General features: G+C 45.6%; 1 protein-coding gene across 1 annotated transcript in view; it reads left to right on the forward strand.

Moving 5' to 3' along the window:
- The first annotated feature begins 754 nt into the window (after positions 1 to 754).
- The window catches only part of LOC115110082 (bromodomain-containing protein 4-like), a 35,093-nt gene continuing 10,926 nt past the window's right edge, over positions 755 to 24,921 (forward strand). The window contains 18 exon segments of the mRNA XM_029635422.2: positions 755 to 1,423; positions 11,403 to 11,838; positions 13,699 to 13,836; positions 14,386 to 14,521; positions 17,427 to 17,815; positions 18,287 to 18,490; positions 18,493 to 18,687; positions 18,940 to 19,068; positions 19,549 to 19,827; positions 20,158 to 20,375; positions 21,119 to 21,498; positions 21,825 to 21,932; positions 22,184 to 22,345; positions 22,348 to 22,385; positions 22,885 to 23,104; positions 23,465 to 23,660; positions 23,662 to 23,732; positions 23,735 to 23,925. Of these exon segments, the coding sequence (XP_029491282.2) occupies positions 1,320 to 1,423; positions 11,403 to 11,838; positions 13,699 to 13,836; positions 14,386 to 14,521; positions 17,427 to 17,815; positions 18,287 to 18,490; positions 18,493 to 18,687; positions 18,940 to 19,068; positions 19,549 to 19,827; positions 20,158 to 20,375; positions 21,119 to 21,498; positions 21,825 to 21,932; positions 22,184 to 22,345; positions 22,348 to 22,385; positions 22,885 to 23,104; positions 23,465 to 23,660; positions 23,662 to 23,732; positions 23,735 to 23,925 (3,594 nt within the window). The 5' untranslated portion in view covers positions 755 to 1,319.

The raw sequence follows: 24,921 nt of genomic DNA on the forward strand, positions 1-24,921 counted from the left end.
TTGTTTTACTCCATGTGTAACTCTGTGTTGTTGTATGTGTCGACCTGCTTTGCTTTATCTTGGCCAGGTCGCAGTTGTAAATGAGAACTTGTTCCCAACTAGCCTACCTGGTTAAATAAAGGTGAAATGAAATAAATAGCTCCATTATCTTTTCTACTTTATATGTGGTTTTGTTTGACACTGAAAATGCTTACCATCCCACTTTTTTTATTTTTTATTTTAATTTTTACAATTTAGCAGCGGCGGCCTGTTGGCCTTGTGAAGAAGGAATGGATTGTTCGGTCCTCCCCTCTTGTAGTATTGTCTTACATAATATCTCTTTCTCGTTGTTTCTGTTTCTCTTTGCAATGACAAAAGCCCGGCCGGCTTGGATGCTTTTGTATTAGTCTAGACGTGCTGTGTGAATGTGTGTGTGCAGCAGGGTGGTGGGGAGAGAGGGGGGGAGGAATGGAGGGGGAGCGAGAGCAGTAGATAAGGTAGCCTTTGGTTTGGTGGGGGTAGGCAGGCGTTGGTTCACAAGATCAGCCCAAAAGGAGAACGGCACGTGGGGGAGGGGCAGGGTGAATTGGAAGTAGGGAGGTGTTGGGGTGCCAAAGGTGTGGATGGAGAGAGAGAGGGAGGGACCTCAAGCTATTGAGGGAGAAAAGGGAGGGGTGGAGTGAGAGCGTAGGGAGAGGGAGGGGTAACGAGCTGTGGGCTGAGACTAGCGCTCAATGAGGAAGCGGAACAGCAGAGCCATTTTCACCGTTGAATAACCACCGCACGCCGTTTGCTGTGTGTTGTGTTTTGAGAGAGAGAGAAGAGCTACGAGAGAAAGGGAAGAAGCAAAGCTCTCCTCTTGGATTTTTTTTTTTTTTTTTTTACCGGAGCGCTGTCCTTCCTTTCTCACTCTTGCTGTTTGTGAGTGGGGGAGGCCCGGGGTGGACACACACAATGGGGCGAGGAGCCTGTGGCTGCTGGGCCGTTGTGCTGCTGCTGAGAGGGGGAGGGGGTAGAGCGAAGGAGACCGGCACACACAGCTAACTCAGCCAGCCGGCTCCAGTCAGGCCTCCACAGGCATAATCTTACCCCGATCCCTTGTCCCTTTTCTGTTGTTTTTAATTTTTTTTAATTTTCAAGGAATACCCATCACTTAAGCCTGGATCAATGGATTAATCATGTGTGGATTATTGTGGATGGATTTTGTGAAACGGAACTAGATTGGAACCTTAAACAGAACCGATCTCTCTTCCTGTGTGTGTGGGAAAAGGAGAGAAAGGGAGCCAAACTTCTCCTGTTTTAAAATTTTTTTTTTGCTTTGTGTTGAGGGAAGCTTCTAGATGGATTACAAGATGCATGCCAAGTCTAACGATCTGCTGGATTTTCAGACTCTGGATGCTCTTTTGGAAAAAATGGCACATTATTCTTCGGTCTCTGTGAAAAGGTAACGTTTGGCCGATACAGATATAACACAAATAGGCTTCCCTCATGTTTCCCATTCAAGGGAGACTTTCTCATAATACTAGGCTACATCCGTTGTGTTAAATACACGGAACAATAATATAAACGCAACGTGGAACCATTTCAAAGATTTTACTAGGTTACAGTTCATATGAGGAAATCAGTCAATCGAAATAAGTTCATTAGGCCCTGAACTTTGGATTTCACATGACTGGAAACTCATATACGCATCTGTTGGTCACAGATACCTTTTTTTTAAAGAAGAAAATGGGCCTCAGGATCTCATCGCAGTATTTCTGTGCATTCAAATTGCCATAGATAAAATGCAATTGTTTGTTGTCCTTAGTTTATACCCGCCTATACTATAACTCCACCACTACCATGGGGCAACAATGTTGACATTGGCAAACCACTTGCCCACACGACGCCTAACAAATTCTATAAAACGACATTGGAGGCGGCTTATGATTGAGAAATTAACATTAGATTCTCCGGCAACAGCTCTGGTGGACATTCCTGCAGTCAGCATGCCAATTGCACGCTCCCTCAACTTTAGACATTTGTGACATTGTGTTGTGAGAGAACTGCACATTTTAGAGTGGCATTGTATTGTCCCCAGCACAAGGTGCACCTGTGTAATGATCATGCTGTTTAATCAGCTTCTTGATATGCCACACCTGTCAGGTGGATAGATTATCTTGACAAAGTAAAAATGCTCACTAGCAAGGAATATAAACAAATGTGTGCACAACATTTAAGAGTAATATGTTTTTTAAATATTTTTATTCAGTGTACATATACTAAGCCTACAGCTTGCATTTGTACTGTATGGAGGACACCTAATCTAAAACATGAAACCGAAACAGAATGCTCCAGTTTACAGAGAAGTCTTTGTTTGTGGACAACTTTCTCAAATATGACCTATTAATGTGTCATTTTCTCTGATGTAGCTTATTAGTTTAAAGCCTGTGGAAATAGTTGGTTTGGAGGTTTGCATTATTAGCCACCATTCTGCCTATAACCCTCCTGGGGAGGGGAGAAAGGGTGTGTGTTGTATCTGTTGTGGCAGAAACGTGTCCTGATTCCAGGAAATGCCTTTGTGAATGAACTGGTCCGGTGAGTTAATCCCGGGGAGGGGGGAGAAGGAGAGCAAGGGGCGTCCTTTAGCTCCAGTTCTGTGTTTGTTTACTAAGTGACTCAGTGACTCGTACGTGAGGGTTGTCACTCTCTCCCCTACATTCTTGGTGCGTGTTCTCCTCACCCTTTTCGTCCTGGCTTTTTGCCCACTGTAAACACAGATTGTTGTCGTCTGTGTCGAATCTTTTCTCTCCTGTTGCACACCACCACCCTGTGTGTTTGGTCCACCTATGGTCAGTCAGAGAGAGAGAGAGAGAGTCACTGGGAGTGTTTCACCACAGTGTTCTGTGACTTGGACTGAACACAAACCCAACCTGATTTAATGTAGGCTTGTCACCAGCAGCAGTGTGTCTGTGTGTTAGGGTTGGGCTGATATACTATATGATAATATAGACTATTGGTGATATTTGAACTTTCCAATTCAAAACTGTGCAGTCGTATCAATATGTTCAACATGAAGTCTAAACGAATAAACACTTTTGTCCTCCGTCATAAGTGTTTTTTTTTTTTTTTAATAAAAAGGCGACTTGACTATAAGATCATAAATAAGCACAGTTGAATTATTTTGTCATTAACAATGCAACATGATGATCTCAGATATCGGCAATATTTGGAGTAGCATATCGTGGAATAGGTCTGCCCAAATATCGCCCAACCCTAGTGTGAGAAAGCCTGCATGCCTCTACGGAAGCCACACAGCCAGAGGGAGAGAGTCAGGCTCTGAACAGTCAGACATGACGCATGCCTCTGACTCAGTCCCCCCCAAAAAAAGGCATTTTGTTGCATGCCAGATGTGTGCGTGAGCCTGCATGCACGTGGGTGAGAGCAGTTCTCCGCTGAAGTGAGAGGTAGTTAGCGTTAAAAGTAGTTCGCTATGTAAGGCAGTGTTCCCCCGATTGGTGGCCTGCGGGTGGTTTTATTTGACCCCCCAAGTTTCTAAATATTTTAGTTTTTTTTTGTTGCATTTTCATTGTTGGAAGTAAGACAGTAAAAACAACAGGAAATCACCTCCAATTGATATTAATTTCGCAATTAAGCTTTTAGGTTTTGAATGTCTTACTCAAATATTATATCTGTTTGGGCTTCTTGTGGTCAATTTGCAGTCTACCAATTATTTGTAATTATGTTCTGGCCCCTCAACCACCCGCCCAAGACTAAATTGGCCCGCGGCTGAATCTAGTTCATGATCCCCGATGTAGGGAATGGGGCGTTATTTGGGACACAGACACAGCCTAATTCCTGGCCAGGCTGACCAAAAGCATGCGGTGCCCATTGCAGACCCCCACGGGGTGAAGATGTGGGGGTCCACTCCACCGTCTGACGCACAACATACTGTAGATGCCACATGCTACCTCTCTTGGACTGACGGAAAGAGTTCAAATGAAATAGGCTTGGCCCGTTAGTCTATAGGCTGTGTATTTCCCTCATCATCAAACCAATAGTTTGTTTCTCTAATGTTTTCAGAATGACTAAATTCAGATTTTTGTGGCATGACTAACATTTACTACAGTTTGTGTCCAAGTATGAAATTCCAGAATGAAGAGTGCTTTTAAATGCCGATAGAACTGTGCAATAGACCCATCTGTCTGCCTGGTGGCTGACCTGCCTATACTGTGCCCCTCTCTCTCTCTCTCTCTCTCTCTCTCCATCCCTCGCTAGCTCACTATAAAGATGCAAGTGTTCTTGGAAGTACGGCAACTAATCAGTCTCCTCCTTTCCAAAAGTAAAGAATCTTAGGAGTCAATTCCTAGCAGCGTTGAATTTTAACACGCAGAAATGGTGGTCAGTGGGAGTTGGCGTTCGAGGAGTCGTGGAATCTATTCATTTTGGAGTCTGCTCTCCACCACTGTCATTGTCGTTAAGTTGGAAAACTGGCAGAGAAAGGCAAGTGACAGCAGCGAAGTCCTGTTTGGCAATACCGTGAAGTTAAATGAGAAGGAAATGCCAACTTTGCGAGGTGGAGTTGAGGTCAAGTAATGGTAGTACAGGTGCAATGCTTAACCATCTGAAAGGTACGCACCGTGAGACCCAAACCAACGCTGGCAGCAGCATTGTGAATTCACATATTTTTCTTTGTGAAAATTCTATGTTTAAATGTGTTTTGCTGTTTAAACATCAAGAACAATTTTTCCATTTGGTCACATCCCTGGTCACAAGTAGTCATTTGGGATCTACTCATAGCTGGATGTCTCTTACTGCGCTGGTGTGTGGAGTGGGATCCTCTGGCCTACGTTCCTACTGGCTGCAGCTACCTCCCCTCCCCTGGAAAACACAAGTTATTATTTACTTTCTAGATGGAATAGATTGGCCTAGTAGATACAATACCTCTATTTTGTAACCTAACATGAGGTGTGTGTCCCAAATAGCATCCTGTGGCGCTCATTAAAAAGTAGTGCACTATGTAGGGAATAGGCTGCCATTTAGGACAAGCCCCCCGGTTTTCAAGTGTCACTCACTGACAGAACCTGATTTCCTGGCCTCGACTAGGCCCCTCGGTAACCAGAGCCACTTCCTCCCTTCTCTCACAACATTCCTCGGCAGTCTGTGGTGATCTATGTCCAGGTCAAAGGTCAACTGTTATTCCAGAGCCCAAAGCAGTGGGGGTGTGGTGAGACACACACAGGCAGGAAGTCAGCCAGTGGCAGCGTTTATCTTCACCTCTTGTAGCAATCTGCCTCTGCTGAGTCGTATTTACAATGTGCATTAGAGTTGGATCAGGTCCCCCAATCCATATAATTGAAAACTGATCCTAGATCAGCACAGCAGCACTCCGACTCTTGAGACTTTGTGAATATGGGTCCTGCTGTATTAAGTAGGTTGTAAAAATGTGTTTGTTGACCTTTAGGACCATAGCAGGAAATAATTTGTCATAGCGATTTATGTTTTTAATGCCGTTTTCTTTTGTCTTTTGAAGTGTGGTTGTGGTTGTTTAATGCACCAAGACAGAGCCGAATTATCAACCCATACGGGCTCTGTTCAAACGTAGTGCACCATGTAGGGAATAGGGTGCCATTTGGGGTGTATCCAGACTGGGCTAACTTTTCTATGGATGCTGTTAGTCAAGAAAAATAAGGTCTAACCTGGAGCCGACTTAATCATCAGCAGTCACAATGGATGTGTTTTGGTCAGCGACTTTGTCAGCTACTCAACTAGCCACTTCCACTCCTGATGAGATTAGTGTTTTTGACATTTACATGTCCATTGTCTGCTGGACTACCATTGTGTACAGGTTCCCCTTTCCAATTGAAACCAAACCTGTGTTACTGTCACTTATCAGGCCGAAGGTGTGAAGGTGAGAATGGGCCCAAGTTGACCTGATTAGGGAACACGTCTCAAATGGCACCCTATTCCCTATAGTGCGCTACTTTGAACTGGTCAGAAGTAGTGCACTGCATAAGGAATAAGGTGCCATTTGTTGGGATGCCGCCTAGGTGTAAAAAAACATTTATTAAAGGGGGGGGGTAGCTAAAAGAAATCTCTTCAAACATGGGAAACTGCAGGAAAACCTGGTGAAAGCCAACAGGACTAGTGTTGGCCTCTCTTTGCCTGAGCTAATCATGTTTACTCATTGTCATCTTATCTGGTCAAATAGGTTCAGTCAGCAGTTGAGTTTTTAAATAATCGCAATAAACTCGACCCAATAGTGGAGCAATAGCACACAGTGGGGAGAAATGTTGTACTTTGTACTGTGTATGTGTGTGTCCTTGGATTCCCTGATTGTTGTTGCCTGGCTGTTGTGAACCATCTGGTGGTGCTGTGTATACATCGGCAGGTTCCTGATCCCAGAGAACACTGCTTCCCGAACTAGCTGGAGCATCAGCCTGGTGTTGTGACTAGCTAGAAGCTACCTAACAAACAGCCTCTGTCCCCATAGAGGGAGCCCTCCCGTCTGTCCCTGAGCTGTCAGTCTGTACCTGCCACAGACGCCTCCCCCATCCTCCTGTGTCTGTAAGAGCTGGGTGGTGGTGTTATGTTTAAAACAGGGAGGGAATTGTCCTGGATTTGTCCATTATGTCCAATGAGGAAACGCTCACTTTCATTTCAAACACATGCAACACATTTTTAAAATGTTTTCCGTTGTGTGCCCCAATGAACACTACCCTGTTTGTGGGAGGGCCTGTCGGTTCCTTCCTTAGTGGACGTCATCCTCCTGTCTGCTGCTTGGTCCCATTGTCTGTCCCTGTCGACCTCTTCTGTACTGCAGCCTCAGTCGACCACACACACTGTTTAACACGCAATGAAAATGCATGATTTTTGCCCAAGATAATTGTAAGACTTGGAACCAAATGAATCAGTGATTCGTATTGTCCTTCAGGTTTCTGAAGAGGCAACGGCACATCATGGCTGTGCGCGTTTTGTCTACCACTTTGTGTAGCCAGTTGCGACGATACTAATGTAACGACAACCATCGTCTACTTTGGAAATGTTTTGCAAAAACACTTGTCAATTGAAATGTTTACTACAAAGTAGTCTCTGCCTACCTGGCAGAATGATATCAGGATTATTTGCATCAATCCAGTGGTCATTTGATTTGCAAACTCAGAACACATGAGCGCCACAGAAACATTGCTAACCAAACAGTCTCTGGCTAGTGGTCGTCTGATGTGATTCAAGCTTTGTTCTCCACCTTAAAAATTGAAAAACGGGGGGGGGGGCTACGGAATCAGGCAAAATATTAAACCAATTTTCTTGAGCCCAACCAGTGCAGTGCTTGACTAGTTTCCACTAGACTTATGTAGCCCTGGTTCTGAATGCAGCCCGCTACTTGGTCATCAGCAGCAGCTCTGTGCTGTATCATGTCTAGCATTATATTCAGGAAGTCTGTACTCTGTTATAAGAAACATTCAATGACTGTTTTGGCTGGTGCTTTGACCCGAGTGGGCAGGTAGCAGACAAGTTAAAATTCCTCTCTCCTGTTATCATCCCATACAGAGGTCAGTCAGTGTATGGGTGTGTTTCATCCAGGGAGTCCTAGGCAACGATCATGTGCTTGGTTAACTGCTTACTCAGAAAGGTTGACTCATCAGGAATGTGATTAGTTGAGCGAGATCCGTACACTGGTGTGTGTGTGTGACTGGCCAGAGTTTTTTAAACGAGAATCCCTCATGATCAATACTTTGTGGTTGGTCACATTGCTACGTCTTTGTACTCTGTCTCCAACACACTGTCCTTGTGACATAGTAGCCTGGGGGAGAGGAGGCGAGAGGCGGCATGGGAACACTGTGTTCCACCAGCAGCCAGATGATGCCAAACGTACCACAGACACACACACACACACACACACACACAAAACCTCCCACATCCTGAAACACTCCAGAGACTTCCAAGGAATGGGATAGTCTGTGTCTTACCAGGGACCCACATAAACCATTAGACACACACAGGCCCTGCCAAAACCCCAGCGATGGCTAACTCCTAACTCACCTCTGATTACACACACACACACACACACACACACACACACACACACACACACACACACACACAGGGTTGGGTCAATTTCAGTTCCGTTCAGAAAGTAAACCAGATTTGGAACTGGCGTTTCAGTATAGTCCTTGAATTGACAGGTATTGAAATGGAATGAATCCTGACAGACAGACACAAAGCCTTTTTTTATGATGGGCCAGGGGGGAGAACTGGAGCAGCGTACAGACGGTAGGCAATTAAGGTCACAGTTATGAAAACCCAGGACACTAAAGAGGCCTTTCTACTGACTCTGAAAATCACCAAAAGAAAGATGACCAGGGTCCCTGCTCATCTGCGTGAACATGCCTTAGGCATGCTGCGAGGAGGCATGAGGACTGCAGATGTGGCCAGGGCAATAAATTGCAATGTTCATATTGTGAGATGCCTAAGACAGCGCTACAGGGAGACAGGACGGACAGCTGGTCATCCTCGCAGTGACAGACCACGTGTAACAACATCTGCACAGGATCGGTACATCCAAACATCACACCTGCAGGACAGGTACAGTATGGCAACAACAACTGCCCGAGTTTCACCAGGAACGCATAATCCCTCCATCAGTGCTCAGACTGTCCACAATAGGCTGAGAGAGGCTGGACTGAGGGCTTTTAGGCCTGTTGTAAGGCAGGTCCTACCAGACATCACCGGAAACAACGTCGCCTATGGGCACAAACCCACCGTCGCTGGACCAGACAGAACTGGCAAAAGGTGCTCTTCACTGACGAGTTGCGGTTTTGTCTCACCAGGGGTGATGGTCGGATTCGTGTTTGTCGTCGAATGAATGAGTGTTACACCGAAGCCTGTACTCTGGAGCGGGATCGATTTGGAGGTGGAGGGTCCGTCATGGTCTGGGGGTGGTATGTCACAGTATCATCGGACTAAGCTTGTCATTGCAGGCAATCTCAATGCTGTGCATTACAGGGAAGACATCCTCCTCCCTCATGTGGTACCCTTCCTGCAGGCTCATCCTGACATGAACCTCCAGCATGACATTGCCACCAGCCATACTGCTCGTTATGTGCGTGATTTCCTGCAAGACAGGAATGTCAGAGTTCTGCCATGGCCAGCGAAGAGCCTGATCTCAATCCCATTGAGCACGTCTGGGACCTGAGACCTCAGGTTGTGAATAATATAGCCTAGGTCAATATGCACAAAGATTCAGTAAGTTCTCTGAAGAGGCAACACTGTATCTGATCATTCTGGATCCTAGTTTGACAGGTTGCACACATTTCCTAGATATGTTAGATGAAATAGCTTACTTTTTGAATTATAGGCTACGATTTCAGTTGTCCAACTTTGCTCTAACTGTTGCGTTCCCATGGAAAACCAGGTTTTTGTTTTATCGGTGTAAGTCTTGTTGTGGGTAAAAGTCACACGCTGAGTAGAATGGGGAAATCCAAAAACATATAGGAAACCACAGTACTCCACCCGCAAAACTGCACATACTGACGCGTCGGTGGGTCTGTGGGTGGTTGTGTGTGTGTGTGTGGTTCTTGGTAGGGGGGTTGCGTGTGTGTGTGGTTCTTGGTAAGGGGGGGTGTGTGTTCTTGGTAGGGGTTGTGTGTGTGTGTGGTTCTTGGTAGGGGTTGTGTGTGTGTGTGGTTCTTGGTAGGGGTTGTGTGTGTGTGGTTCTTGGTGTGTGTTCTTGGTTCTAGGGGTTGTGTGTGTGTGGTTCTTGGTAGTTGGGGTGTGTGTGTGTGTGGTTCTTGGTAGGGGGTTGTGTGTGTGTGGTTCTTGGTTCTTGGTAGGGGGTTGTGTGTGGGTTGTTCTTGTGTGTGTGTGTGTGGTTCTTGGTAGGGGGTTGTGTGTGTGTGTGTGGTTCTTGGTAGGGGGGTTGTGTGTGGTTGTGTGACCTTTGGTTGCCCCCGCTGGAGAACGCTGCTCTCCCTGTCCTCCCCAGTCTGTGTCCGTCCCTCATTATAACCTGACGGGTAATGTTGTGTGGGAGTGCTGATCTAGGATATGGTCCCCCTGTCCATGTAGGCCTAATCTTATTTATTGTAATCTTAAAGGAAAAACTGATCCTAAATCAGCACTCCTAGTTCTCTGAGATGCTTGATACGTACGGCCCCCTGGTCTGATGTGTTAGTGTGACCTCTCGTTGCCCATGCTACAGTATACAGCGCCTTCGCTCTCCTTTGCCTCTCCATCAACCCTGTAACTATTACCATTTACCACAGCCTTCATGTGGCGCTGCCGTCGAGCTCCGTCTGCCTTTAGTAGGGATGTGCATCTTTCCCCTTCAAGATGATTCAATATGTTTCTAGATACATGTGATAACATACAGGAACTATACGTCTTAGTTTGAATTGATTTTGTGCGATTCGGTTTGATGCGATATGTTTCGATGGACTGACATTTGTTGCATAAACACATATATTTTCCATTCTAAAGTCAAATCTGCTGCTGCTGGAGCTCATGAGCTGGGCCTGAGCTGGGCCTGAGCTGGCCTGAGCTGGGCCTGAGCTGGGCCTGAGCTGTGCGTGTGTGTGTGAGAGAGAGAGAAAATGAACTATGTAAGCAGCTGAGCCATAAAGGAGACGAGGTATCTACCACCACAGCAGTAGCAGTGTCATGCAGTCTGACTATCCAACCTCTGAAACAAGAGTCACCCCACAGAGTGTATGTATTAAGATGTGGGATACAAAGAAAGTCCGTTATTAGCTGATGTAAAAAGTGTTGTTATATGTCTCGGGTTGCAAAGGGGAGGGTATATTAATTTACCAGTAATCTACCAGAATTTTGTTAACTTTCAAGGAATATATTTTATCATATGACATCTAGTGGCCTTTTTGGGAACTTCAGATTATCAAAGATGTCTAATTATCTCTGGCCCTCTTTATGGCTTTATTGCATGTCTTTAAAAAATAGAAAATAAAACAAATATGATCATTTTGATTATATATTTTTAAACAGCTGTAAAATATTAGCCTAAATATAAACCATCAACTTATTGAATGCCATTGAGCGTTTCAGCATTCTTTTTTACATTCATTTTACTATGTCTGTCTTTGTACCTGTTTTAGGGCCAAACCGATAGCAGTTGGAAGAGTTGCAGAGTTAATTGAAAATGCCATTGTTGATTTATATACTTTTATCATTATTAGGCTATTTTCTCTTGATCCATGCGGTCTATCCACTAGAAGCTAATGGACAATATGGACACAGATAGAAAAATGTATACAATATATGGAAAAGTTATTCAAGTATAAATTACCAAAGTTACCATAGATTATATGTTACTTACCAAAATTACTGAAGATTCCGGCAACTGGTAAATTAGCGGGAGCTTTGCAATCCTATATGTCTGACAAAGATGCTAATGACGGTCTGTCTGTCTCCCCCCCCTCTTTTCCTAGAGAGGCTAGTGAGGAGTGCAATGGAATCAGCGGTGCTCTCTCAGTGGAGTCGTCCGCGCCGCCGTCGAGACTGAACAACTGGTGTCCCGCGGCCACCGCCGCCCCTACCCCAACCCTTACCCCTGCTCCGGCCCCTGTGCCCGCGCCCCCAGTCACCTCCACAAGAATGGGGGACGGCCTGGATGCAACCACAGTGCAGATGTCTTCGTCAGGCAGCAGTAGCAGTAGCCAGGGGGGGCAGCCCCAGCCCTCCACCTACGTACCCACCGTGCCAGAGTTTAACCCACCGCCCCCGGAGTACATCAACCCGTCGCAGCCCAAGCGGCAGACCAACCAGCTGCAGTACCTGCTCAAGGCGGTGCTGAAGACCCTGTGGAAGCACCACTTCTCCTGGCCCTTCCAGGCACCTGTCGACGCCGTCAAACTCAACCTGCCGGTGAGTAGTGTGTTTGTCTGGTTGGCTGGCTGGTGTCACGCTATGTGGACTAGGAAAGGAGAGACGAACGACCTGAAAATAGTCTTTGGAAGTTTCATTAATTTAAAAGTTGAATTCACTAAATAGTCTTTTAGAGCAGGTTTGGGTTGTAGTGTACCTACAGGATGGTAATTCTCCAGCAACAGGGTTGGAGAACCCTGCTTTAGATTTCTTCTCTGACTACCCATCCACATCGCTCGGACCAAACGCCACACTCAGTGTTTCTCCTCTGCCATGGGTCCGGGTTTGCTTTTCTCCCTGGCATGTTACAAAATGGGAACACGTTCTGACCGTTTTGGTCCTAGATACAGAAGGGTTGGGCCAGAGCCGTCATAGTGAAACTAGGAATAAATGCACAATGAATAACGCGAAACGTTGAGTCAAAGTAACATGGCTATATACAGGGAGTACCAGTACTGAGTCGGTGTACAAGGTAATTAACGTAGCTATGTGCATATGCACTCAGTGACCAGTTTATTAGGGATACCATCTAGTGCCGGTTCGGATTCTCTTTTACCTCCGGAACAGCCTGAATTATTCGGGGCATGGACTCGTTGCTCAATTGGTATCAAGTGACCGAACATCTGCCAGGAAAACATGCCCTACACCGTTACACAACCGGCACCAGCCTGTACCATTGACACCAGGCAGGGTGGGGCCATGGACTCATGCTGCTTACACCAAGTTCTGACTCTGCCATCCGCATGACACAACAGGAACCGGGATTTATCGGACCAGGCAATGTTTTTCCACTTAGGTAGTCCAGTGTTGGTGATTGCGTACCCACTGGAGCCTCTTCTTCCTGTCTTTAACTGATTGGAGTGGAACACGGTGTGGTCGTCTGCTGCAATAGCCTATCCGTGACGAGGATCGATGAGTTGTGCGTTCTGAGATGCCGTTCTGCACACCACCGTTGTACTGAGCTATTATTTGCCTGTTTGTGGCCAGCCTGTTAGCTTGCACCATTCTTGCCATTCTCCTTTGACCTCTTATCACAACATGCTGTTTTCACCCACAGGACTGCCGCTGACTGGGTGTTTTTTGTTTGTCGCACCATTCTCTGTAAAACCTAGACACAGTCGTGCTTGAAAAGCCCAGGAGAGAGGACGTTTCTGAGGTACTAGAACCGGCTCTCCTGGCACCGCCTATCAAACCACGCTCTAAGTTGCTTAGGTCATTCGTTTTTCCCGTTCTAACGTTCAATCAAACAGTAACTGGATGCCTGTCTGCCTGCTTTATATAGCGATCCACGGCCACATCACCTACCGTCTGCAGGAGCAAACCATTTCCATGAATGGGGTGGTATACCTAATAAACTGACCAGAGTGTAGTTAGGCGTGACTATGCAACAGGATAGATAGATAGACAGCAGAAGTGTGTGTGTGTGTGTGTGCGTGCGTGCGTGTCTGTGAGTAGAGTCCAGTGTGTGTCCATAGTCGGTGCAAAAAAGGGCAAATGCAGGTATTCCGGGTAGCCATTTGATGAGCTATTTAGCAGTCTTGTTAAGTTGTCTTACGGCTTGGGGGTAGAAGCTGTTCAGGGTCCTGTTGTTTCCTGACTTTTGTGCACTGGTTCCTCTTGCCGTGCGGTAGCAGAGAGAACAGTCTACTATTTCCAGTGAGTGCTGGTTTTCCCTTTTCTAGGTCACGCCCAACTCTGCACCCCAAAAGAGCTTTTTTTTTTGTTGCAAGGAGTATTGCGTTTATTATTGATTCTAGTAGTGTTTCTATGGGGTCATGCCACCCAAGCACCCAACATGCACACAGAATCCTCTGCCTGTGACTGTCCTGTTTATAATTGAATTATACTTAAACATTTCAGGACTACTACAAGATTATTAAAGTTCCTATGGATATGGGAACAATCAAGAAGCGACTTGAGAACAGCTACTACTGGAACGCCCAAGAATGTATTCAAGACTTCAACACCATGTTCACCAACTGCTACATTTACAACAAGGTAACGATGCAGTAATGCACCGTAGCTGTTGTTAACCACCACCACAGAAATAGAATCTATAGAAAGGGCTTGGAACCGCTAACCCTGACAATTTGAACGAGGTGGTTCATTTGATGACCACCACACCCAATATAGTTCGTATCAGAGACATGTCTGGGTCCTAGGTAGTGCTAGATAAATGTATGTCTGCGTCCTAGGTAGTGCTAGATAAATGTATGTCTGGGTCCTAGGTAGTGCTAGATAAATGTATGTCTGGGTCCTAGGTAGTGCTAGATAAATGTATGTCTGGGTCCAAGGTAGTGCTAGATAAATGTATATCTGGGTCCGAGGTAGTGCTAGATAAATGTATGTCTGGGTCCTAGGTAGTGCTAGATAAATATATGTCTGGGTCCTAGGTAGTGCTAGATAAATGTATGTCTGGGTCCTAGGTAGTACTAGATAAATATATGTCTGGGTCCTAGGTAGTGCTAGGTCTAGATCCTAGGTATGTCTAGGTTTTGGTTTCTGGTACTGTATTAACATGGAGTGTCTGTCTCCCCATGCCTGCAGCCTGGAGATGACATAGTGTTAATGGCTGAGCAGCTGGAGAAGATGTTTCTGCAGAAGATTACTGAGATGCCCCAGGACGAGACGGAGATTGCTGTCATGACCGGCAAGGGTCGAGGCCGGGGCCGACGGGAAGGAGGTAGGATACAGCACGCATACACACACGCACACACATACACACGCATACACACACGCACACACATACACACACACACACACACGCACACATACACACACACACACTGAAACAAGTACACTCCCCTGGCCTGGGGTTTCCAGTACCCTTTTCACACGACTGTGCTGTGCTGGCCAGGTTACATGTCCACCATAGTTGCTGGAAGTTGTCTTTTGTCATCTCTTTTTTTTCATGTTGTGTTTCAAGTGAGCAACCTCCACTTTTCAAACTAAATAAAAGGAGGAATTATCACTGTGAATCATCATAATGTTTCTGTCAATTAATCCCGTAAGGGATACGGTATTGTAAGTAACAAGAGGTGCCGTTTAAAAATAAATTATATTTCATTATTTATACCCCAAAATACATTTAAATTAATTAAATGTCGGGTTAGTTCTGTCTCCCCCATAGTTCTGTATCCAGTTCTGTCTCCCCCCACACCAATGCTTAAAGAGAAATGTCTTATTTTTTCCCCACATCATTCACTATCCCCAGCACCACCCCAATATCAACAACACGTTTCTATGTTTTGTAGTATAAAAAAAGATACAGGGAGGTAAGTGTTTCCAATGACATTTGAAGACAATTAGTATGCAATGCCTACTCATAATTGGTTGAAATCACATGATGCACAACGATGTGATTGTAAACACTTATGTTCCTCTTTTTAGAAATTAGAGGTCGACTGATTAGGATTTTTCAACACCGATACCGATTATTGGAGGACCCGAAAAATAGCCAATTAAAAAAAATATATATATATATATTTGTCATAATTACAACAGTACTGAATGAACAATGAACACTTTTATTTTAACTTAATATAATACATAAATAAAAATCTATTTAGTCTCAAACAAATAATGTAACATGCTCAATTTGGTTTAAATAATGCAAAAACAGTGTTGGAGAAGAAAGTAAAAGTGCAATATGTGCCATATAAAAAAGCTAACGTTTAAGTTCCTTGCTCAGAACATGAGAACATATGAAAGCTGGTGGTTCAATATTCCCAGTTAAGAAGTTTTAGGTTGTGGTTATTATAGGAATTATGACGCGTCAACCATTTCTCTCTATACCATTTGTATTTCATATACCTTTTGACTATTGGATGTTCTAGGCACTTTAGTATTGCCAGCCTAATCTCAGGAGTAGATGGGCTTGAAGTCATAAACAGCGCTGTGATTCAAGCATTGCTAAGCGCTGCTGGCAAACGCAGTTAAGTTTGAATGAATGCTTACGAGCCTGCTGCCGCCTACCACCACTCAGTCAGACTGATCTATAAAATCATAGACTTAATTATAATATAATGAACACGCAGAAATGAGTCTTAGGTCATTAATATGGTCAAATACGGAAACTATCATTTCAAAAACAAAATATTTATTTTTTCAGTGAAATACGGAACCGTTCTGTATTTTATCGAACGGGTGCCAACCCTAAGTCCTAATATTGCTGTTACATTGCACAACCTTCAATGTTATGTCATTATTATGTCAAATTCTGGCAAATTAGTTCGCAACGAGCCAGGCGGCCCAAACTGTTGCATATACCCTGACTCTGCGTGCAATGAATGCAAGTGAAGTGACACAATTTGCCTAGTTAATATTGCCTGCTAACATGAATTTCTTTTAACTAAAAAATATATACTTCTGTGTATTGATTTTAAGAAAGGCATTGATGTTTATGGTTAGGTACATTCGTACAACGATTGTGCTTTTTTCACAAATGCGCTTTTGTTAAATCCACCCGTTTGGCGAAGTAGGCTGTGGTTCGATGAGAAATTAACAGGCACCGCATTGATGAAATGCAACGCAGGACAAGCTAGTTAACCTAGTAATATCGTCAACCATGTGTAGTTAAATAGTGATTATGTGAAGATTTGATTTGTTTTTTTTATAAGATAAGTTTAATGCTAGCTAGCTCCTTGCTGCACTCACGTAACAGGTGGTCAGCTTGCCACGCAGTCTCCTCGTGGAGTGCAATGTAATTGGCCATAATCGGTGTCCAAAAATGCAGATTACCGATTTCTTATGAAAACTTGATATCGGCCCTAATTAATCGGCCATGCCATACCGATTAAATCGGTCGACCTCTAATAGAAATGCAGACTTTTCACATGTTGATGTGGTGGTGCTGGAGATGATGAATATGAAGTTGTATTTTACATTTTTAACCACATCAGGAGACCACTTAAGGTCTGGGCAAAATTTGAGAAAGTAAAAAGTTTGGGTGTAGTACCCCTTTTAATTCCAGTGCACACCAGCAAGAGGCTATTTTTAGCTGTGTTGTTTTGGCACAAGTGATGGTATGGTTTGCAAAACAAATATCCACTGGATTGATGCAAATAATCATGATATCATTCTGCCAGGTAGGCAGAGGCTACTTTGTAGTTAATGTTTAATTGAGAAGGTTTTTTGGGAAAGCCTTTCCATCTACCAGAAGACTTTTCATTAGCATCATGCTAACGGCTGCACAAAGTGGTAGACGCGCGCTTCGTACATACAGACGGGGAATTCTCCTTGCCTCTTCAGAAAGTTGCAGGAAATGCGAATCAATTAGGCATTCTTTTCATGTCTTATGGTAGACTTGGGCTAATTGCTACATTTTCAATACATTTAGTTGATTCCCTACTAAGTTCAATGTAGATTTGATAGGGCCCTAGATCTTTATCCAGGAGGGGGTTGAATGTCTCTGCTGTAATCAAGAAGCTTGATCTTGATATTTAGCCACTTAGCTAGCAAGTTAAAAAAACAAATGCATAGCTGGACCCTGTGCTGGATATAATTTAATTGACATCTTAGAATTATTGTACTTATTCAATTTCATTCATTCATGCATTGTTCTGTCTCTGTGTGTCTCACCCTCCCAGGTCTGAACTTGAAGCCAGGCCCGACTATGGATTCTCCGTCCACCACCCCCCAGACACGGGGCTTCTCCAGCCACTCCCCAGGCCCCCAGACCAGAGGACCACCAGTGCAGCAACAGACCCAGGACCAGGGGCCTCCATCTCTACCTCCTCAGCCCCTCATGCAGGCCCTGCCCTCCCGCGTGCCCCCAACGCTACCTGTCCACACCCATGCCCACGCGCCACAGCTCGGGGCCCCCTACTCACTGGGCCCGTCGGACCTGCCACTCCAGGCCCCTCCTAAGCTCCCTATCATGACCACCGTGCCTCCTCCCCCCACCCAGACCACCCTGCCCCCCACGTCCATTCAGAGCACCGTCCCCATACTGCAGAACCCTGTGCCCATGGCCAAAGTGAGTAGGATGGAGGGTTTGGCATGCATGGGGAGGCTGCTGGGTATATTGCTTGCAGAACTTGGTCATGTTCATTTATAGCGCAAAATGGAAAATGAGAATGGGAGTTTCGAGGTGGTCCCTCCCTGTTTCAATCCGTTTTCTTCCATTTGATGTATAATGAACGACCCTTGATTCAAATAGTATTTGTGTTCCTTCAAATAGTATGAGCATTTAATTGAACCTCTCTGGAGTGCCAAATGGGCAGTGTTTGCACTTTTAGGGCTACTCCATTGGTTCCATTGCACCAGGAAAGCTCAGTCAATCGCAGTTCAGAATGCTTTTGATATAAGTACACTGTGTATTACCTTAAGCATCGGATCTAAAACGATCACATTCTCCTCTCATGCTCTGCCTCTTCTCCGTCCCCTTTCTGTCCCTCTCCCTGTGCCCCTCATTTCTCTATCCCCCTCTTCCCTTCCCCCATTCCAGCAGAGAAAGAGCCAGAAAAGGAAAGCCGACACGACCACCCCCACGGCCAACGACCAGCTGAGCGAGTCTTCTCCGGCTGAGTCCAAGTCGGGCAAGACGCTGCCGCGGCGAGAAAGCGCCAGGCCCACCAAGCTTCTCAAGAAGGAGGCTCCGGACTCCCAGCACCACCTGGGCCTCGGGATAGGTCTCGGTCTCGGGGGACCCGTAGGACCAGGGTAGGGGCTCATAGCCCCAAGCAGCAGGAGCAGCTACGGTACTGCTCCAGCTTGGTCCGAGACATGTTACATAAGAAGCACGCTGCCTACGCCTGGCCCTTCTACAAGCCAGTCGACGTGGACATGCTGGGGCTGCACGACTACCACGACATCATCAAACACCCCATGGACCTCGCCACCGTCAAGGTGGGTTTGAATGGAACACTATTATGGCTGGGTCCCAAATTGCACCCTTTCCCCTAACATAGGGCTCTCGTCTGGTCAAAAGTAGTGTTATATATACACTACTTTTGACCAGACGAGAGCCCTATGTTGGGTTAGGGTTGGAAAGAAAGCCTGAAGGAGTGTAGCTCTCTAAGGGATTCCCTAGTCCTCTCTAAAAGGCTTCCAACATTGCGACGTGGTTTTGTGGTTGACAATGTGGTGATGTGTTTGTAGGTGAAGCTGGACAACCGGCAGTACAGAGACGCCCAGGAGTTTGCTGCCGACGTGCGGTTAATGTTCTCCAACTGCTACAAGTACAACCCACCCGACCACGAGGTGGTGGCGATGGCACGCAAACTACAGGTAATAAAACGTCTGACATGGTTAATAATAACACCCTCAGAATTCCAGTTCACTTCTTACATCTTCCAGAAGGAACTTAAGTCTGGTAACATAAAGATATATTGTAAATATTTAAATGGTAACATTCACACGTGACAGATACACATGCAAGGTGTATATATATACAAGGTAAATGTCACAAAAATCGGTTTCATAACAAATGCCCACATGAGCTTACGCCTTTTCATGTACCTGTTTGCTAAACTATTTGTTGTGTTAATGTTTTACTGGTGCAGCAGATGTGTTTGAAATCGGGGTTGTTCAGTAGGGAGAATATGTTTTGAAATCGAGTGAAATTCATAGGGTACTACCAGTTCCTGAACACCGATGTTTGCTTATCCATTGCAACTAGTTTTGCTGCGGTGTGCCCTATTGAACGCCACCCAGTTCTGTTCTCTATCCAGACTCTGACACTGAGTATGTCCTCTCTCTCTCCAACAGGACGTGTTTGAGATGCGCTTTGCCAAGATGCCAGACGAGCCCGAGGAGACGCTGGCTTCGGCTCCTGCCCCCGCGCTGCTCCAGTCCTCTGCCCCCATCATCAAGTCCCAGCCGCCGCCCATCCTAAACCCCTCCTCCTCCATTCTAGGTCCTGCCTCCTCGGTCAAACACCCCGCTTCCTCCTCGGACAGCTCCAGTGATTCGTCATCGGAGTCGGAATCGTCCACGAACGACTTGGAGGAGGAGAGAGCCCAGAGACTGGCCGAGCTACAGGAACAGGTGAGGAAAGACCGAAATGACATCATTGAATACAAATAGGATTGGATTGAGGGATTCCAGCTTCTCTGACATCTCTATTCATCATACATTATTGTAATGAACCATAACCCCCTCATAACTATCATCTTCCTGATTTTTCTTTGTTGGCACTAATAACATCCATTTGTGATACATTTGATGGATAAATCAAGTTGTTTAAAATCTAATTGAATCCCTGAGGGTGGATGAGGGGTGCTGTGTCATTTCTGACCCCCTGTGATATTTGGTCACTTCCAGTCAATGCCTATCCACAGTTTTTTGACCGTTGGGTTTCCTGTCTGTCTGTTTCAGCTCAAAGCTGTCCATGAGCAGCTGGCGGCCCTCTCGCAGCCACAGGCCAACAAACCAAAGAGGAAAGAGAAGGAGAAGAAGAAAGACAAGCACAAAAGGAAAGGAGCGGTGGAGGAGATCCCGGAGCCGGCCATTCAGTTCCCCAAGAAGACCAAGAACAACAGCAGCAGCAACAACAACAACAAGGAGCTCCTGCCCAAGAAGACCAAGAAACCCAGGTAGGAACGATACTAGCTTTTTCACACTACTGAGCCAAGCTGAGAAGAGGGGTATGCTACAGGACCAAGGAGTAAGCCAGCTAACTTGCCTGACTATTTTGATATTATCATTTTTTTAAAAGAGGAGCTTGAAATGGGCATGGTCTAATTGATGAAACAAATTTAAATCAAATTTACCAGAAAACTAACAATTATTTCCGGTTGCTTATTAAAGTTAGCTGGCTATCTCATTGATCCTGGTTTGTTGTATACCCCTCTGTACTGCACTGGCCTGGTTCTCCATCCGTCTTTACACGGTACAATACACAGCTACGGGAATTTCTGTCCTTAGGTGTGGAATTAGTACAGAAGTCAGGACCTGTGACATTTACAAGGGGACACAGAATTTGCTGAGCGCATGGGATTGTATTGACACGTTATAAACGTTGCTGACATCAAAGCGCTTGATTGCCTTTGTCAAATTACTTCATGAACCTGTTTTGTTGTTTTATAAGCTTCTGTCTCATTTCCATGGCAAGTGTGGTAACATGATTTGTTTTCCCCTTCTGCCTTGGGCTCTTTCTGTATTTCACGGAGATGTTATGTTACTGATGCTACATTACAAAGTCCATATACTGGCACACTACTAAGAATTCACTACTTATTTCGAAGTAGTATGCTTGTTTGGACATTGGAATAGAAAGGTTATTCTCTCCCAGTTGAAATAGTACTGATGGTTTATATATTCTGCTCTGATTTTGCAGTAAGAAGGAGGGAGGTGCGGTGAAGAACAACCGCTCCTCAGCCCTGGGCCCTCAGGCAGCGCAGCAGCCCCCAGCTCTGCAGCCCGTATCTGGCTTGGGGGAGGGCCTGGAGGAGGACCCGGCTGCAGCCGGAGCCCCCGGGGAGAAGGGTAAGCCCATGTCGTACGAGGAGAAGAGGCAGCTGAGTCTGGACATCAACAAGCTGCCCGGCGACAAGCTGGGACGTGTGGTCCACATCATCCAGTCCAGAGAGCCCTCGCTGAAGAACTCCAACCCCGACGAGATCGAGATCGACTTTGAGACGCTCAAGCCGTCCACGCTGAGAGAGCTGGAGAGATACGTGTCGTCGTGCCTCCGCAAGAACAAGAAGAAGGTTCCTGGTGAGTCTCAACATGCGTATCTTTGCCTCCCCCTATGGCCAAACAAACTCCCGACCCCCTACAAATCACTTGTAATTGGATAATGTTGCATAATTAATTCAAATGAAACCCAAAATTACAGTTACAAAACATGAATAACAAGGTATTGTTAAGAACTTTTCCACAGCTTTCCTCTAGCTCCTAGGTCACACTTATATATATATATTGTTTTACCAAGCAGTTTCCTTTAACTTTGAGCAATGCAGTGTGTTATGTTGACCTAACATGTTCGTGGAAGATAGTTTGTCTTGAGAAGATGTCGAGTCACATGCTTCCCTCTCCTATAGTGGCAGAGAAGACCATGGAGGCCATGACGGCCGCCAAGACCAAGGCCAGCTCCTCCTCTGACTCGGACAGCAGCGACTCCAGCTCCTCAGACAGTGATGAGGAGAAGGGTAGGGACACGCTGCAAGACCTTCTCATTTCACTCCTCAAATGTTGTTGCTTCTTTGAAGCATAACATTGAGGTATTTCACACGTGCCTCGTTATTTACCTCATGCGTATTTCACATGCGTGGTCAATACTTGAACATTTGACTATCTCACATTGTGGCTGTGTTAAAACAGATTTTTATCACGTATTCAGAATTGATAGACGAAAGCTTTGTTCAGTAGTCAGGATCTCCTCTCGCCCTTCTCTTGTCAGGAGTGGCTCCTAAACAGAAACAGAAGAAAGGCCACGGGACCAACGAAGGGAAGAAGCCCCATCTCCACCATGCCATGTCTGGAGCTGGTCCGGTCCCCCAGGGCCACCCTCACGCCCAGGCTCCTGTCCTGCAGCCCAGCATCCACCTGAAGCAACAGCAACATAACCCCTCCCCGCCACCTACATGGCCCCTCCTCCCCCGGTAAGATTTGATTTATTAGATAACTAAATGTAGTAGGCTGCTCCAGCCGGAGACGACACCATATGTAACATATTGGTCATTTAGATAAGCACGTCACAGTCCTAAGTACATTTTCCCTCAGCACAGTCAGTGCTAGTAGGAAAAGACAAGTGAAGTACTTAACATTACATACATGATCAATTATCCAGGATAAAAACACAGCTCGAATGCTTATTTCATCTGTGGTCCTAAAAATATGACATGATTGCATTTGGTTGTCTGTTTTTGTAAAAGCTCATTACAGGATTTTAAAAACAACGACAAGACGATATACCTAACATATAAACATATATATTAGGGCATTTCACTCCACCCGCAATAACATCTGCTAAATATGTGTATGTGACCAATACAATTTGGTAGAGATGGTGACTGTACAGCGGGACTACACAGCTGATTTAAAAAAGCATTTGGCATCAGTGAAGTTCAGTGTATGATTGCGCTTGTGTGTCATGTCTAGGTAACGGTCACGGCGTTGGAGTCCTCCCAGCTGCTGGAGAACACGTTTGATTCGCTGCCCCACTTCGGCCAGCAGCCCCTCATGCACCTGTCCCAGCACCACCACTCCTCGTCGCCTGCCGTGCCCCCCCACCTCAACGCTCATTCCGCAGCAGGGCCCGTGTCCCCGGAGACGCACCCATTTCTCAACCAGCACCCCATTCTCCCCAACCCTAACCCAGGTAAGTCCCGGCCTCTTCCAGCCACACCTGCCAGATATTATTTTTGTATTTTTTTCTCATATTTGAGCTGTGGTTGTTTGAGCTTGCTTGGAGTAATGGGGCCAATGGAATAGTCCAGAATGTGCTAACGCCACCCATCTGGTGCACTGGGCAGGATCGATCCAACGCAAACAAAGTATTTGAAAGAAAATACTTTCTGAAACCAGTTCTGCAATAAATCGGTTCCTTGTTACCCAGCATTTATTGACCTATGATTAGATTAACTATGCAGTCCTTTGACTTTTTTTAATTGTGATGTTTCCATCCTGACTCTCCTAACCACATTTTGTCATTGTTTCCCTTCCTCCTCTTCACCTGTAGCTTTGCACAACGCCTTGCCCCAGCAGCCGTCTCGACCCAGCCACAGGGCAGCAGCTCTACCTCCCAAACCCCCCCAGCAGCAGCAACCAGCGCCCCAGCCAACCCTACAACAACAACAACAACAACAACAACAACTTCAGCCACAAGCCCCTCCACCCCAGCACCACCTCCCGCCCCACATCCTCCACCCCACCCCCTCAGTCCCTGCAGCAGCGGCCCTTGTCCCCCCCCACCCTCACCCCTCAGGGCCTGCTGTCCTCCCAGCCCCCCAGATGCTCCTGGAGGACGATGAGGAGGTAATTCCACCCTTACCTCAGATGCATCTCTACCTGCAGCAGGGACAGAGCCAGGGACAGAGCCAGGGAAGACCTGGCCAGCAACCACACAATCCCCAGCAGATTATGCAGTCTCTCCAGGTTCGCCAACAACAGAACCAGGCTCCCCTCCTGCAGTCTGTACAGGTCTGTATTGTGTATATGTTGAGTGTGTCATATGTTTATTTTAGGGTTGCCCCCGACAACAACAAAAAATATTGGTCGACCGAGAGTCGTCATGTTCAATCCATTGGTTGAAACTTTTGAACCTATTTTTCCATATATAGGCAGACACAACCTATGTGTTTGAATAAAACCAACTACTATCTCTACTTGCACTGAGCTTGTCTGATGCTTTAAGCACACTGTTTGATTAAATAATTAAGACACAAATGACTGAGGCCGATGGTCACACTGTTAAAAAAGACATTGAGTGCCTGTGTGACTGGCGCACGTTGTCTCGATCTCTTCCCTACCGCAGCGAAAGACAGCACAGCAAGTGTTTATTGCGCTGTCCGTGCTGAAGCTGCAACATCATTACAGCCATTTAGTTTCTTAACTTGTTTCTGACTGAAGTTCTGTTACCGAAATCCCTCATTTGTTTAGGAAAAACATTCCCTATTCCCTCAACCCTTGCTCTCTTTACGTGAAACTTGTAAGCACCGCATGTGACCAATAGAGCCTGACCTATAGCCTGTCATAATCACATCAATGAATTGGTTATAATAAACTCCCAACACGGTAATGTCGACAGAGAAATGGATGCGGAGGACGTGAAAAATAAACTTGAACCGGGTGAATGTTTACTGGTTGCTCAGGAGGGGAAGTCAGATCAGTGGAAGACATTTGACTTGGATGTGGAAGCTACTGGAGATCAAGAAAAAGAAGGGTATAGTAGTGTGTGTGCCAAACAGATTTTCTATATTTCTTCTGACCATTTGGAACAGTGTAAACAACACTAAATAAGTGGACCAGAGAGTCTGTTCTAACGAAGAAGAAAACCGATATATAAAGCCTTTATTACAGCAGACTAAAAACAGTTTCATTGGTGAATTGCGGTTTATTTCTTGTTTAGGCTAATTATTCAAAGCTCCCTTTGTTTTAAAACTGAAACGCTTGATTGCATTCCAAAGCATGAACGTC

The sequence above is a fragment of the Oncorhynchus nerka genome, linkage group LG26 (genome assembly GCF_034236695.1).
Source record: "Oncorhynchus nerka isolate Pitt River linkage group LG26, Oner_Uvic_2.0, whole genome shotgun sequence".
Taxonomy (NCBI): Eukaryota; Metazoa; Chordata; class Actinopteri; order Salmoniformes; family Salmonidae; genus Oncorhynchus; species Oncorhynchus nerka.